The sequence below is a fragment of the Ostrinia furnacalis genome, unplaced genomic scaffold (genome assembly GCF_004193835.3).
Source record: "Ostrinia furnacalis isolate ACB-3 unplaced genomic scaffold, ASM419383v2 OfSCF4405, whole genome shotgun sequence".
NCBI classification, from domain to species: domain Eukaryota; kingdom Metazoa; phylum Arthropoda; class Insecta; order Lepidoptera; family Crambidae; genus Ostrinia; species Ostrinia furnacalis.
The window spans coordinates 144,266-160,719 of NW_021134644.1; the positions used below are offsets into that span (position 1 = coordinate 144,266).

The following is a 16,454-nucleotide window of genomic DNA, read 5'->3' on the forward strand; positions in this document are numbered from 1 at the left end:
GCCATAAAAGTATGAATCGTGTCCACTAGATAACCAGTACAGATTACAAGCAATTAGAATCAAATCTACTGATTTGCGGTTACTTGTTCTGTCATCGATTCAGTTAATGCCACGATTATTCTGAGACATAGAATTAAGTCAGCTCTAAGGCATTGAATGCTAGCATTTACCATTTACGGGTTATATTAAATTAATAGCTGTAAATCGGATGTAAATAACAGCTTAGAGCTGTAATAGAGTGACCTTATAATTTTAATTGAAATAAGATCAAGTATGTTTTTACGCGATAACTATTACCCGAGTGTTTTAACGTGTGCCTAGGAAGGACTCTATCAGGAGTTCTTGGGAACATTCCTTTAAATTGAAAAGTCACATTAAGTTATTTTTACCCAGTTTATTAAGACACTAGCTGACCCGGCGAACTTTGTTCCGCCTTAATGGCAATAAATAAGCAGACTTTTTTTTTTATTTCGAACGGGATAAAAAGTATCCTATGTCCTTCTCCTGGCTCTAAACTACCTCCCTGACAATTTTCAGCTAAATCGGTTCAGCCATTCTTGAGTTATAAGCAAAGTAACTAACACGACTTTCTTTTATATATATAGATTAGCTTTTGCCCGCGCGGCTTCACTCGCGTGAAATTTAGTTGGTCACAGATCATAAACTATAGCCTATATGTTATTCTGGGTTATAAACAATAATACTGTAAAGTTTCATCAAAATACGTTCAGTAGTTTTTTTGTGAAAGAGTAACAAACATCCAGACATCCATACAAACTTTTGCATTTATAACTTTAGTAAGATTTTAGAAAAAAGAATACAATTTGCGCAATTTAATTTCTTGAATTGAAACTTATTTTATCATTCCTGTTCGCATAAACTTTGAAGATAAACTATTGTAAAATAAATAGAACGCCTTATTTACACCAGCTGCAATGAACAAGATAAAATACGTTTCCGTCGGCCCTAAGACCCCGGAGTGTCAATAAATTAATTAACTCATTTGTACATTATCTTGGTGATTGATATACAAGACGCAATGTACACTCGCTGTCGAATTACATAAATTTTTGTCACAGTGAAATAAGAACAGCCACATCAATTAGTGAATCTCTAAGCTCACTTAAAATAAACTTATGTAAACCACTAAGCCTTTGGCTACATAACGCTACGACTGTAATTATTTTCTTTATCTTTCTAAAGTCCGGTCGCCGAGCAGATAGAATTAGGTACAATGACCCCAGGCTAACCCATCCTCGGCTCTCGGTGACCGGACTTTATACGTATTGTGTGAACAAAAAATCAAATCCATGCTATAATTATTACTATCTGCCATTTATTTTCACTTATTTATCATCCTTTTGGTCGATAAAACAAAATGGCTGGTACTTTGAACTACTTTTATTAAGTGGCTTTCATCAATATCAATATCTACAGTGCGAAAAGAAAACTCTTTCGGTTTTGTAATTCTCTGTATTGCTTTAGTTTTGTCATAAACACTATATCGCGATTTTTAAATGAGCTGGCTGCTCTGTATAAACTATGGTCACACCAATACCGTAATGATTGAAGATTATAGAGATATATAGGCACATTTTTGGGCTGATAGAGCAACGGCCGGTTTCGTAAGAAAGCGTCAAAGTGTAGGCAGAGTTAATTTTATTGGAATTGTAAATCAATTAATTCCAACTCGACATTTTTGTTGGGCGTTGAATTGTCTAAAGTATAGTGTTGACGAAAGTACAAATTAGTAGGAGTGCCGCATTCTTTGTCTACAATCGACTTTTACAAAATATGTGAGGTTTTGAATTTAAATGTTGACTATCGACTAATTCTTTCAGATACAGTATTGTTTTAAGCTTACGTAAGGCCTCAGCCTCGAATTCAGCGGGCAGCGGGGCGGCGGCGGTAGCGGCAGGATCTTATGCGTAAAATCAAATAGACCGGTTCTCGAAAACAGCGGTGCGGGAGCGGGCAACGAGCGGGCAGCGCACTCCACTCTCATTCTTTTGCCCACAATAAATCGAGCGTTAGGAATAAATTTGAATCGAAATAAAATTGTCGCCGTTGTTCAGACATTTCGTTTGCGAATAAAAATAAATATCTCGACAACACAACCTCGAACACAACACTTCGCCGCTAAAGCGCCGCGCGAGCTGCCCGCTTGTTTCGAGAACGGGTCTGCGTTGCCCGCCCCGCTCCCGCGCCGCCGCCGCTCCCGCGCCGCTGCCCGCTAAATTCGAGGCTGAGGCGTGAAAGTATAAGAACAAATCAAGGATTTAAATAATAATTTTACCATTGTACTGGGTAGAATAAATGTTAGTGTGACTCTCTACTCGACTCTATTTTGGATACAAACATATTACGAGAAGGTTAGAAACTCCAAAAATAGATTATCGTCATCAATACCTACCTCACATAATAACAATCGCTGTCACGCCGGACCTCCGTCACGTTGACGGATTAGCCCTTAAGACTTTTGCTGCCCACAATTAATTTGCACAAAATAATGAATATTTTTCATTATTTTTATATTGTGACCTTTACGCGACTTGACTATGGTTATAATCAGACAGACACATAAAAGTGCTGCAAGGGTTCATCTTTCCCTATCGAGCCCAAAAATATATTAAATCGTTACCAATACCTCACATGTAACAATCGCTGATACGCCGGACCTCTGTCACTTTGACGGATTAGCCCTTAGAACTTTTGCCGCCTGCAATTAACTGGAAATAATAAACATTTTTCATTCTTTGTTTATATTGTGACCTCTAAGGGACTCGAATTTGGTTATACATAAATACAAACAGACACATAAAAGTGCTACAATGGTTCCTCTTTCCCTATCGAGCCGAAAAATAGATTAAATCGTCACCAATACCTCACATGTAACAATCGCTGACACGCCGGACCTACGTCACGTTGACGGATTAGCCCTTAGGACTTTTGGCGCCCACAATTAATTTGCCCTGTTTCCCTCGATAGGATCGACGCGATGACTGATAGCAGACCCATATCAGATGCTGATGTTTAATTAAATAGAAGTCGGAATTCTCAAGAAGAAGATCTTGACTCGTGTATCATTAGGAAATAATTATAATTTGCTACACATTGAAAGGTAAAAACTTTTTTAGTTCTTGGCATGTACTTACAGGGTGAAATTGAAATCTTTGTCATCCTTTTAAAACAAACATGAGCTGTAGCAGGATTTTTGAAAGAATAAGGGTGGATTCGACCAAACAATAATAAATAATATTAATCTCAGAATAAATCGTCAGTTATTCGACATTTTGTGTAATTTTTTGACTTATAATTTTATTGTAATCTATGTGGTGACTAAACATGGAAGCGCTTTGGGTTTTCTGTAGGCTTATTATGTTGCTCATTAAATAAATAAAAATTAAATAAAAATAAATTTTGTTTCACATTATTTCCCATACCGAAACTGTCAAAGTGTTATACCAGAAGTTATTCTCGGATAAAATTTTGGTCGAATCGGGCCTAAGACGTACTAATTATCTTAACCCTTTCAGCACGAGAGAAAAATTTGACGATTTCTAAAAAATCGCGTTAGTTTCTGGGGTCTTTAGGATCTTAGTAAATAGAGAAAAATAGCGAAAAAAATCAGGGGGTGACTTTAACCCCCCTAAACCCCCCCGCACGATCGTTACCAATTCACTAGATTTTTACAAAGTCGAACGCACTTTCGTATTATTCTGTGCTGAAAGGGTTAATATAGGTGTTTGTACAATTTTCTCTGACTGTTTATCAGATGTTGTTATAAAAATAATGTTTAAGGTATCAAATGTTTTTGACTTACATGAGCCTCTTTTATAATCTTGTAGCTGTTACGTAGGTAGCTTTCTGTGATCTAATCTGATGTGAAAACAAAGGCTAACAAAATAATTGGCAATAGATATCCATTATCTGCTCATCCTATCTCATTTGCCTTAACAAATCACTTCTCAACTAATCACTGATGTATCCAGGATTAAATTAATTTTGAAATCTTAGACCCACGCAGATGGCAAAGGTGTAATTATTATTAGCAGGCATAAAGCTCTATTAAAGGGTTATGTACAATGTTGTTACATAATGTACGAAGGAACAGTAGAGTCGTTATGTACACGTAAAGATGTTAAAGTAAAGGCGCGCGCTTAAAGGTTTATTAAACTCGTTTTAAGAAAGAGACAAAACATTGCTTCGAAATTCTGCCTTATACCTATATTTTTTCCTTTCAAAGTAACGTAAAAGAAAAGGGACAAAATTAACAAAGTTATGACTATCAATCTGAATGATATATACAGTTAGTGCTTTTTCTTAAATTCTATTTTTTGTTGAAGAATTTTATCGGTAACAAGGGTTATACATATATAAAAATATTAACCGGTGTTATTAAATATAATAAAGATATACTACAAGAAAGAGTAGTTAAACTTATTCTATCAAACCCAATACGAGCAGAAATGGACTTTCTGGGTATTAATATTGTATGTTTTATGGTGAAATTCGCGTGGGAATGGTTTTGAAGTATCTACAGAGTAATGATGACTGATGGGAAGTTGAAGAATGATTGAAAAATCACTGGCTCTTAGCAGTACCTAACGACAAACGCATTATTATTATTTTATTAAGATAAATTATCTTCATAAGATGGTTATTAGCTGTAGTGAGATAAAAACTTTTTAATCGTTATTAATGATGTTTGCTAGAGTTTATTTGTTTGTTTACTATTTTATGCTTGATTTTCAAAGTTTAAGAACATGTAAAATCTAAAAGATTTTCAGGTATTCAAGTGTTTTTTACGTTGTGAACAAATTATGTCGTTTTAACAGTGTAAGGTAGCATTGTATTTATTACTTTTAATCTAAGTATTTAAGATTTGGGTCTCAAATGAAGCAGTTAAAAATATTCTAAGAGCAATGCTTGATGAGTGAAATAAAAACCACAATAACTTTATAAATTAACACATAACAAAAAGTTACTCAATCCGTTGACCAGAGAAAACAAAAGAAAACAATCTCATTAATGCCACAAAAAGTGGTATGCGTTCCACAAAATGACCCCAGTCGTTAACACTGGCTGACTACAAACCTTTGTAATGTGATATTCGACGATTAAATATCGTGTTTCGAATAAATTTTCACACTTCTCGAAACATTTTGACATCGATTAAACGCTCCCAGCTTTCTCGGGTCCTGCACTTTGAGACTTTTGGCTTAAATTGCGCAGTCACTGAGAAATAATGTTTGCAATAGCAGTCAAATCGCAGCTAATTTGAATTAGTCTTCAATTTGTCAAATGGAAAGATCTATCGTTTCGTAACGATACAAATTGATGTCTGCGGGTGTAAATTAATTAACAAGCTCAAACAATCTTAGGAATTAATGTTTGAAATCTATATTTGACCTTATGTCAATTTAATTTTGTTTTTAAATTGACAAAAAAATATTGTAATACGATTCTGATAATGCTAATTGCTTTAAATTTTTATTTTTATTCACTGTAATTAGTCAGTTTGATGTCAATTTTTGGAAAATGTCTATTAAAATAAACAAATCTATCCTAAAAGTGTACTAAAGTTTACTAAACTATTAATGTACCCCTAATCATCAATTAATTAAAAGAACGACATTATCAAAGAAAACGGCTCGTTTAATTGTCTGCATCAAAGTTTAATTATTAAACATAATGCTTTTATAATTTGACAACATAGCTTACGGCTAGATCACAATGGAGCCAAAAGAAGTAGATCTACTAATTTTAGAGGTCATTTTTGGCTCTATCCTATTTTAAAACTAAGACAAACAGGAAAAATGTCATTGCGATTTTAGACTTTATTTATATTTTACTGTCATTGACTATGGTGAGAATAAAGTTATTTATTATTTATTTATTATTTATTTCAGAGGCAAGTGTGTACCTTTTTTAATTTTCATATTCAGAAGCTAATAAATTACAAAATTTATTGTTAGTGTAGGCAAAACCCTCCACTATGGTGGAGGAAGCTCATAGTCCAGCAGTGGACTGTAAAGGGCTGTTGATGATGATGATGATTGTTAGCTTTAAGACCGAAAGTCTCTTTAACTAATTAAATAATAATATGATTGCAAACAATTTAGAATCTTCTGGTGCTAGAAATCAGTAGGTACATTATCGAGGGGATTCCTCCGATCGTTTTTAGAAACTTATAGAGAGGACTCCGCCAAAAAATTGTAAAATCTAATTTTGTTGTTACAATTTTCACTTGGCGCTCTCCGCGAGCCCACTCTATCACTTTCCACTGTAAAACGTTATCTCGTTACTGTAACACCTTAATTTTAATTAAAAATGTGGGCCTGAAATACGAGAAGGCTGCATCACCCCCATTAATTTCAGTAAACAAGATGTAATAATAATCCTTGCAAATTATAATACGAACAGTGAACTCATTCTGTTCGTAAAGATATCGCTTCACGGCCGTTGGAGATGGCATAAAGTCTAGACGTTACAAAAGTGTTTGCGAGAATTTCTAAGTGCTCGCGATGTTTTGTTGTTTTTGTGACATACTAAAGTGACCTTTACGTAGGACATAAATAAATTGTGCGACTAAAAATATCTTTTAACGCTACTGGATACTGAATGTGACTCGCTTTCGAAGCATTCTCTTTAAAACCAAAAAAATCTATCGGGTTTTATTACTCCCCTGACTAAGGCTGAGTTGCACCACCTAATTTTGGCCGTAACTTTAACGATAACCGGTGTTTTTTTGTAAGGAGTTAGACAGATTTTTGACGTTTGTCAAAGTTAAAGTAAGATGGTGCAATCCAGCCTAAATTTTTTTTTGGCAGATAGTTTGGTTGGACTGTTAATCAGTATGGAAGTGCACGTACATTACATTACACCGATTTGGTATCGACCAATTTCTCATACACATTGGAATCGGCTGACTAAAAATTTGCGGTGTGAAGTGCTTCATTCTGTAATATCTGTACCCCCAGTGAAAAGGGAGCTAAGTCGAAAATGGTGATTTTTGGGAAATCGCATTTGAAGTTAAAAAAAATCCTGCTTCGTCGCTATTAGAGATAACTGGATGAAATATTTTTAGGTGAAAGGTAATATTAGATATGATTAGGCAGTGTGTCAGTTTGGGAAATATAGCATGTGGTTTTTTCGTAATTAAATAAAAACCTAGTTATATCACCATGCACGACAACTTTACATTCGTGTAAAGTGATATAATGGTACATAAATCATTTTACACCACACTGAATTGACCACTCGCTAACAAGTGTAAAGTGATACATTTTACGCCATTTCTGTTGATATTATTTTGTTTCTTAAATTTTAGAAAAAGTTGTAAAACAAACATAAGTAATTACACTATGAGGAATCATTATTTCAGGTCATTTAGGTTAAATAGTTCAAAAAAAAAATACTTATATCAATAAACACCAATTTTGTGGTGAGAAATAAAATGTGTAAACTGATCTAACNTCTTGTAAATTCGATAATGCACTGATTAAGTACTTTTATTGACAACGTTAGGCACTATGAATTCAATTATATGTTTTACTAGTAGATTTATTAAAACTATTAACTAAAGTTCTTTGATTTATAAACTACGACATTATGTTTTCCTTTAATCTGACGTTTGGGGTAAGTTGTATCATTTTACACCAAATAATTAACCAAATTATTAGTTGCGATTTTCAAATGTTTTTGATCTAAGTAACTTACAACATTTTACACGTCATCTTATATTGTTAATCACAAATTCAATCTGCACAACTTCAATCGTGTAAAAAGTAGTAACACGAGTCATACCTCTTGACACACCAAAAAAGTGAAAGAAGCCTCCGGTACACTTTGTTAAAAGTAGACATGTATCAATATACACGAAAGAAAAGTTAACAAAGTCTTACTTGTATCATTTGGCACAAAATTATTTTGTTTTCTATACGTCGTAGAAACATACCGATTAGATACAAAAATAGCTAATTTTTCAGAGATTCACATTATGTTATAAAGTCGATTTTGATCTAAGTCGAGTTAGATCCCTTTTCACTGGGGGTACAGTATCTACTTACATGGCAGTGGTGCATAGGTAGCTAACGCTCACTGAGCTACTGTCAGTGACATTGACGTAAGTAATGTCAATGTCACTCTAGAAACGTCAAATTGGAGGACCGCGCGCTGATGTCTTCGCGCGCTTTTATTCTAAGTTAATTGTATTTAAATGAGGCAATATAAAAGTTAAATATCCAATATTTTTATAAGAATAGATCTGCCGGCTTTTAATACTACTTTAATAAAAGCGCTAGGTATTTTAAAACAAGCCTTTAAAATCACGCCGATAAACTTTCGATTCCCGAATCCGAAAACTGATTCGTTAGCCTGAATGCCGAATCAATGTTTTGACTCGATTATCGAACACCGAACCGGTGCGAAACACTCCCCAATATTCGTATCAATTACCGCTCTCTTCACTCGCTCGTTCTCAAAATACACTCGACATCAAATAAATCGCACCTCCCGCGAAAAGCACTTTGAAACGTATGCATCCCCATTTCCCACCAATATTGGTACCATTTAAAAGCCTAGTTCTAAACTTCATTTCATTAAAGGAAAGGTTTTTACCACAAAAATGTGTCTCAAGAAGGATCCAGAGTCACTTCTTCAAAAAATAGGTAGTTATGCTTGAGCCAACTTTTATGGCTATAAAACTGTTAAGTTAGGATTAATCGCTATCCATCTGTTATGCTAATCATTTAGTAAGAAAATAAATGTGTTTTTCTTTAAGGATATTTATTGGGCATTCAAATAACACCAATATTGTTGCGGCACCATGATTGTGTCAGAAGAAAATCTTTAAAGTTTCATCGCGGAAGGTGCGGTTTATTTGATGTTGAGTGTATGATCTGAATTGCAAATAGGGACTTTTTTCGTACTAGTGTACCTAAATTGATCTAATTGGGAACTCAGCCTTACCAATAGTTCGTCGGGTCCTTTTGAACGTTACAATTAAGTTGCTAAGTGAAGATTTATAATGTTCTGATAAAAAAAGTTACGACTTTGAGACTTCTTTCAAAGTCAAAGTTGACAAACAATTACAAAAGTCTAGTGAACTACTCGTGTGAACTATGTACTCGTAATCGTAATAGGTACTATGTAGATCGCTAAAATCAAGTGGCAGTGGGCGGGGCACATAGCTCGAAGAGCTGATGGCCGCTGGGGCAGAAAAGTTCTTGAGTGGCGACCACGAGCTGGAAGACGTAGCGTGGGCAGGCCTCCCACTAGGTGGACCGACGATCTGGTGAAGGTCGCGGGAAGTACCTGGATGCAAGCGGCGCAGGACCGGTCTTTGTGGAAATCCTTGGGGGAGGCCTTTGTCCAGCAGTGGACGTCTTTCGGCTGAAACGACGACTATGTAGATATAGGTATATTATGGCTTACGAAAAAAAAGTTTAAGTATGTGTTAATAAAAATATGTTTTTTCAGGGAGATAGAGCGGTTAAAATTACACATTTTTCCTCATTGTTCAAAGTACAACTGTCCTAAAAGTGAGTAAACACTACGAATAGAGCATTTCTATGTAATGTACCTAGCTTTCTTGCAAATTGTACAATACAGATAAAATGTATGACGTTTGGTTCATGACAGGGTGTGGACACTAGACATTTCATAGAGCGTCTCGTTGTTTCGTGACAAGTAAATGCTCGTCTATACTCAATATCAATATAGCACCCTTAATTAAAAAAAAAACTATAGTTTAACTATACATAACGTTTTCGGTAATGGCACATTAGCGTTGTTTTACTTATAAACGACATTCACAAGCACAAGTTTCAAATGTCCACAACCTATCAAGTACCACCGTGGTTCATAAACGGAATCGCTTTAATTTAGTCATAAATGTCGCTTTATTGACCATTATGCTTTGTTACAGGTACCACTGGCTGCTGCTGCCGCTCTTAACGACCCTGTGCTCGGCTAACGACGGATTGTTTGGCTCCAAATTCCAAAGCGGTGAGGGAATATTTTGGTTTTTATATGTGCACAATTTTGTGTGTTCATCATCATCATCATCATCATCATTTTCAGCTATAGGACGTCCACTGCTGAATATAGGCTTCTCCCAATGACATCCAAAAAGAACATAGCGACAGCTTTGTGTTATTTTAATAGACAATTTGACACCATTCCCCAATAATTCGAAATCACAACTTTTTTAAAAAGACACTTCATTCTAGTCCTAAAAACTTAATTAATTTAAATTTACCTGTAAATTCCCAATTTTTTTCGCATTGTAATTGAAAAAAGTAGTCTATTTGAATTGACTAAATAGTGATGTCACTTGCTTGTAGTGCCAGGCCATACAAAATCTATGGGAGAGTTTCGTTTTGACAGTTTTAAAAAGTACGTCAATTGATTGGTGGTGTCAACATGTCTATTTCTGATAAGATGTGCTATAAGTACGATATTTATTTGCTGTACCAATTGGAACTCAATTTATAAATGGAAAATTATTAGGCTTATTGTCAATTTGTGTCGAAGCAACATCAATATACCAAACCAATCCAACTCACAACAACGGATACCCAAAAATATCTCGAATTCACGTCCAGATTACAAATTGCCTTTAATGTGTTAGAAATAAAAGCGGGCCAAACAAACGATTTGTGAAAACAATAAAACTGTCAATCCAACTTGTTCACAACATAAACATGGATACGGGAAGAAAACCAATTTTAAATGCAAATTGTTTCCAGTCCAGTCGGCGAGGGATCAATAAGCTCAAACTGTATTGATTTTACAAGGAATTTTCCTACAATATAACGAAGCATAGAGGCTAGACTTTACGTCGTTATTATCTACTTATTGAATCAAATACTAAGTTATGATGGCTTGGCGTTTCGACTGTATTATGTAACTCAAAATCAATAATTTTGCATTGCCACCTATGTTTTCTCTATTGAAAATTTATTGAAATGGGACGTGAAAGTTTAAAATCTTATAATTAAAATACTAAATTATGTTCATTCATGATTATTAGACTTTGTATTGTCTTTAGGTATGATTTTGGTCAACTGCAGCACAGAATAAATAATAGTAGTACCTACAGAAGGATTACTCCGCAAGACGATTTAAATAAATGCGAGTCTTGCTACCATGCGATACAGTGTAATTCAGCTCGCACAGCACTACGTACCTACAATTTTATTCACCTACAAGTTTTGTCTCTTTCTATCGCGTGTCTCTGAACTCTTCTTACGCTGCTGTTAGGGTTGCTATGCTGTCGAGTGAAAAAATAGAATTAATCTACTTAGGTATTCGTAATGAGGTAGGTACGTATGTAGGTAAATATTAGGGTTATTTTACCTTTGTAAAAATAACTTTTTAAATATACCTGCTTAGGATAAAAAAGTACTTATTTTAATACAATATCTTCATTCATACCTATTTTAACATTTAAGATACTATCACAGAAGAAAGAATGACATCATACCTACCTACTTACTACGCAAACACGAAACGGCTACATCCTAGAACGAGAGGCGTCACCCGAAAATCATATTTGTATTTGGCTTTGCACAAACTTAATCTAATGTTACTCGCTGTACTTTGGCAACAATTTATTTTTTACTGAATATTGTTGGGGTACCTCCTATGCATTATGGTAAAAGAACTAGCTTGTCGTAATTTGGTGTATCGATGTTACTCTTCCGTTTCATTTACCTACACGGAAATGTAATAGTTAGTATTTTAACGATAAAATTCTTAAAACATCATAAATTGTATTCAAAAGAAATTATTTATTAAAGGCAAAACATCAAGTCGGCGCTTCGCTGTAGGTAATTATCGGATGTACCGCGCGGAGTGAGCCAGGCCTGACTGCAGTTAGGTCCTACGCGCATGATCCTGCTCAGAAATACTTATTTTGTTTACACTAGCATTTTAGTTTTCATAGTGTGAACACGAGATAAGTACGGAGAGCGATACAATTCTCACTCAGTCCTAGGTACTTATTATTAAGAATAATTATAATTATTTTCGATAAACAGGAAAAAACTCATTTACCTTTTGTTGAAAACCCCTCCCTTTTGTGTCCTATATCTCAGTTATTATCTCTAGGTATACCAAAGTGCGTCTAAATTCTTTCAGCGGTTTAGGGGTCAACACGTAATGACTGAAACGTAACTGGATCATAAAAGTGTATTTAATAAAACTAAATGAGTTGAAAGGTCAAAAAAAAGTACTTAAAATATAAATTGCAAGTACGCTTGCCTTTACGTTGACGACTTAATTTCCGGAAAGCTCACTTACTTAACTGACACTTTGATGGTGAGTTTATTAAAATATTTAGCATGAATAATGGGAAATGTGTTTTCACATTAACAGAAAAGGCGACTTCACAAAGGGTTGTAATTACTGGAAGCAACTCATTACATAAGAAACGTAATTATTCTACGTAACTTTCTTGCGCTTAAAATACTCGTAGGTACTAGACTTTCGTGCTTTCGGAGAAGCGATTATTTTATTTTAAATATAAAACGGTATTTGCATCAATTAAGATAAAATAAATTCAGGCTACCAACCGGGCTATGTGGAAACCATTCGAGGAGGCCTATGTTCAGCAGTAGACGTCCTGTGGCTGAAATGATGATGACGATGATGATCCGAATCCGAGAAAGCTAGATAAGTAGACTTAATAATATACGCAAACTCTCTCAATGAGTTTTGATTACTTTGTGTTTCTAATGTCGTTTTAAGGTCATGTAGCCTGTTCATGTCCACCAGACATCAAATGACTCTATTAAAATAGTAGAAAGAACAAGACACATTAAAATCGAAAGCCATTAAATTGACTGTATGGTCTAGTGTTTTCAGGGTAATCCATCGTTTGGACGATAATAATGCGGTGTAAGTAAACACGCTACATAACCCTAGTTGTTTTACAAAGACAAAATAACTGAAAGAAGTCCTCCTAAGTTACATAACTAACTCATTCCATCCGTTGGCATGACGATACATATAAAAGATTTGTATACCTTAGGCCTTTATAGCGCAATAGCTTTAAGTACGCTATTTGCCACACAAAGCAGACAACGGCCGTGTTAATTGTCCCCGCTGAAAACAATTCGTATGAAAAGTGCCAGCGTTCATGCCATTTCTCAGTTTAATTTTGTTTTATGCGAGCGAGGTGAACTGCCAAGTTCCACAGAGAAGAAAAATAACTTTTTTTATATTGCACCCGCCATTTTATATTCATGATTCGTGATGTTGTAAGACCCGCATTACGGACGGATACGGGAAATATAAACAACTGGTAAAGTACACAGTAAAATAAAACGCGGAACTAAATAACACTGTAGATGGGTGATTAACAGTCGAGTATGAAATTGTGCCTGTTACCCTAAAGAATGGCATTATTTTTGTATATTGCGAAAGATATATTTATTATTTACTGTACCAAGCCAAGTGCAAATGCCCTTCGTAATGTTTTTAATTTATTTTCAGATGTTCCCGAATACGACCTGCTGCACGCTATCGGCGTTCCTTTCAGCAACCCAAAGACCCAATACTTCGACGAAGGCCTTGACGGCTTCCCTGCCTATGGTCTACGACCAGGCTCAGACATCAAGTCTCCATACCGCCTCTTCATGCCTGAGAAGCTTTACCCCGAATTTTCTATCACTGCTACTGTCAGACCAGCGAACAAAGATGGCGGATTTTTATTCTCTGTAGTCAATCCATTAGAAACGGTTGTCCAATTGGGGGTTCAACTGATCCCTTCAGGTCCTGGTCTGACCAATATATCCTTACTGTATACCGACGCAAATATTTACGCTCTTTCCCAAACCATCGCGTCGTTTGTAGTGCCATCTTTTGCCAAGAAGTGGAGTCGTTTCGCGATGAGGGTCACAACCGACAATGTGACGTTGTTCCTGAACTGTCACGAATTCGACACGGTTGCTGTGAAGAGGAATCCACTGGAGCTGGTCTTTGATTCAGCTTCTACGCTGTATGTTGGACAAGCTGGACCACTCATCAGGGGAGCTTTTCATGTAAGTACTTAGACTAATATTTACGCCATGTTAGGTATTTCTTTTCAGTGAATAATTTTCTAATTTTAATTTTACTATACTGTTCTGATGTTTATCGACCGTTGACCGCCTGTTTAGGAAAATGTGTGTCGTTAATATAAAATGTAACATAATGCTTTTACGCGTTAATATTTTAAAATGTAGGTGATCCATTATATTTCATGAACATTTTATGAAAACAATGTCGTAGGTCTGATATTTTTTGATAAATTAAGCCTTTTCTACGACAACTTATTGTGTTTCGTTTTGGTCCATTTGAACATAACTTTCCGAGCTCATAGAAATGAAACCCGATTATTATTGAAGACCACAGCCTCCGGTAAGTCCAAGTAAAGTTAACTTTTGCCGTTCCACGAAATAATCGGCCTATAAGCGAAAAGTAACTTTCCTATTAACCCCAGGAACACGAACTCAGCAAACATTCTTCTAACTCGCTAACTTGTTTATTATAATCACCTTAACCGCAACAAAAACGGACAAAGTAGATTCACTGTCAAATATTCCACCTGCTTAATGTGAATATTAACTATCGTTATTAGTTTAATTAAGAGAATAGTAGCAAGACTAAAGCGGTTCGGCTAAAAATATAAATCAATTTATTATTTAAATTCCTTTGTTAANACATCCTTAGCGAATAGAGTCGCTTCTCATACTAAATCGTACTGCCTAAGGACTGTGAAGGTAGTGGGTTCGAGTCCCGCCTTAGGCAGTTCGATTTTTTCAAGTTGTTTATTAAAAAAAAATCAATTAATTTAAAAAGTAATCTTCAGGAACAAACATCTACATCATGTACTTATTAGGTGTTTTCTACTGCTTTAATTTAAGAAAGTGATGTTTAATTTGTATTTTGTAAATGTGAACTTTAGCTGCCGCTTTAAAGAAAAATATGAATTTGAATCTTGACTCAGACGTGAACCTTCTGTATCAACCTACAGAATGTTACCAGATTAAAATCACTTTTTTTACTGAAAAACTTCCTTAAACCATTTCATGAACAGTAAAAGACGTAAAAATACACTTTTTTGATATAATAATAGCAACAAAGGATGGGGCTTCTTTTTCAAGTTTTTAGAAAGAGCGTGCTAAGAACGAAAACACTCTTTTAATATATTTGAAACGAACTAGGTATTTAACCTTTAAGCCATGTAGCCTTTGTTAAATCATAATAAAATGGCAAGCAGTAGAGTAACTAGGTACATACCTAGACAATAATATTTCATCCACATAGGACGTCCACTGCTGAAAATTGGCCCCTATGATTTCCATAATGACCGGTTGGTATCTTAGTGAGGCCGTCGGTCCACCTTGTGGGTGTATGTCTTACGGTGCGCTTTCCGGTACGTGGCCTCCACTCAAGAACGTTGCGTCCCCATCTGCCGTCAATTCTGCGTACTATGTGCCCTGCTAAACTTTGTTTTAAAATTGGTGTTAAATAAAATGTAATTATGATTAATTACATTTTATTTAATTTTGAAATAATTTTGAATACGAAAATAACATTCATAGCGATGCCACAGTGTTCATTGTTGTTCCGTCATATTTATCAAATGTTTGTAGGTACAAACACGCCAACCCTCGTTATTTGGACAAAATATAATAAACGTCATCAATTAGTAGCAAACAATAGTGGAACTAATAGTAGCGGCCTAGTGGACTAGATAACGAGCCCATCTATCATCTGACTTCAGTACGGATATTCCTTTATGCCTTGTTCCAGCCCTAGTGTTGGGCGGACTGTTCTGGAGTCGCTCGAGATGATGCGAACGCTAGAGAATACGTTTTCGATACTCTTCATACTTAGATAGTAGAGCGTGAAATTTTATCTTTATAATCAGTCTTGGCCGACTCCATATTACCCAGTGACCTCAATAGAGAGATGGTTTACGGTTATCATCATACCTACATTATTTCATTTATGATATAATCAACAGCACATCAGATGTTTATTATTATTTTTTTGCAAAATAGCACCTACATAAGATGCCCCATGTTTACCCTTGACGTGCTTTCGTATACATTTTAAAAATACAGATAATTTAAATCTAACAAGAATTAGAATGATGCAAGGCTTGACCGTATCATCCACCAAGTAAATCCAAAATACCTACTCAAAGTAAACTAAGTATTTTGTAATTAAGTAAGCACTTATGTATTTGTTTCATTATGATCAAGTTCAAATTTTGTGCTACGATTTTATAAATTACACTTGAACTTTTTAATTTCTTCAGTTTAAGGAACAATAAAAGCTGTAATCGTCTTATACTAATGAAGTAATGAACGTAAAATAAATCGCATACGACTCTCCGTAATAGAAATAAATCGCTCGATCCCATAATACCTCCCCTGTTATAGGGGGTGGCCACG

The 16,454-nt window shown here is 35.2% G+C and overlaps 1 protein-coding gene across 1 annotated transcript in view; it reads left to right on the forward strand.

Annotated features, from left to right (window-relative positions):
• The window catches only part of LOC114359485 (collagen alpha-1(XV) chain-like), a 98,762-nt gene extending 84,699 nt beyond the window's left edge, over window positions 1-14,063 (forward strand). Inside the window, exons 2-3 of the mRNA XM_028313908.1 lie at window positions 9,932-10,011; window positions 13,504-14,063. Coding sequence (XP_028169709.1) covers window positions 9,932-10,011; window positions 13,504-14,063 — 640 coding nt within the window. The remainder of the gene's footprint in view (window positions 1-9,931; window positions 10,012-13,503) is intronic.
• The last annotated feature ends 2,391 nt before the right edge of the window (window positions 14,064-16,454 follow it).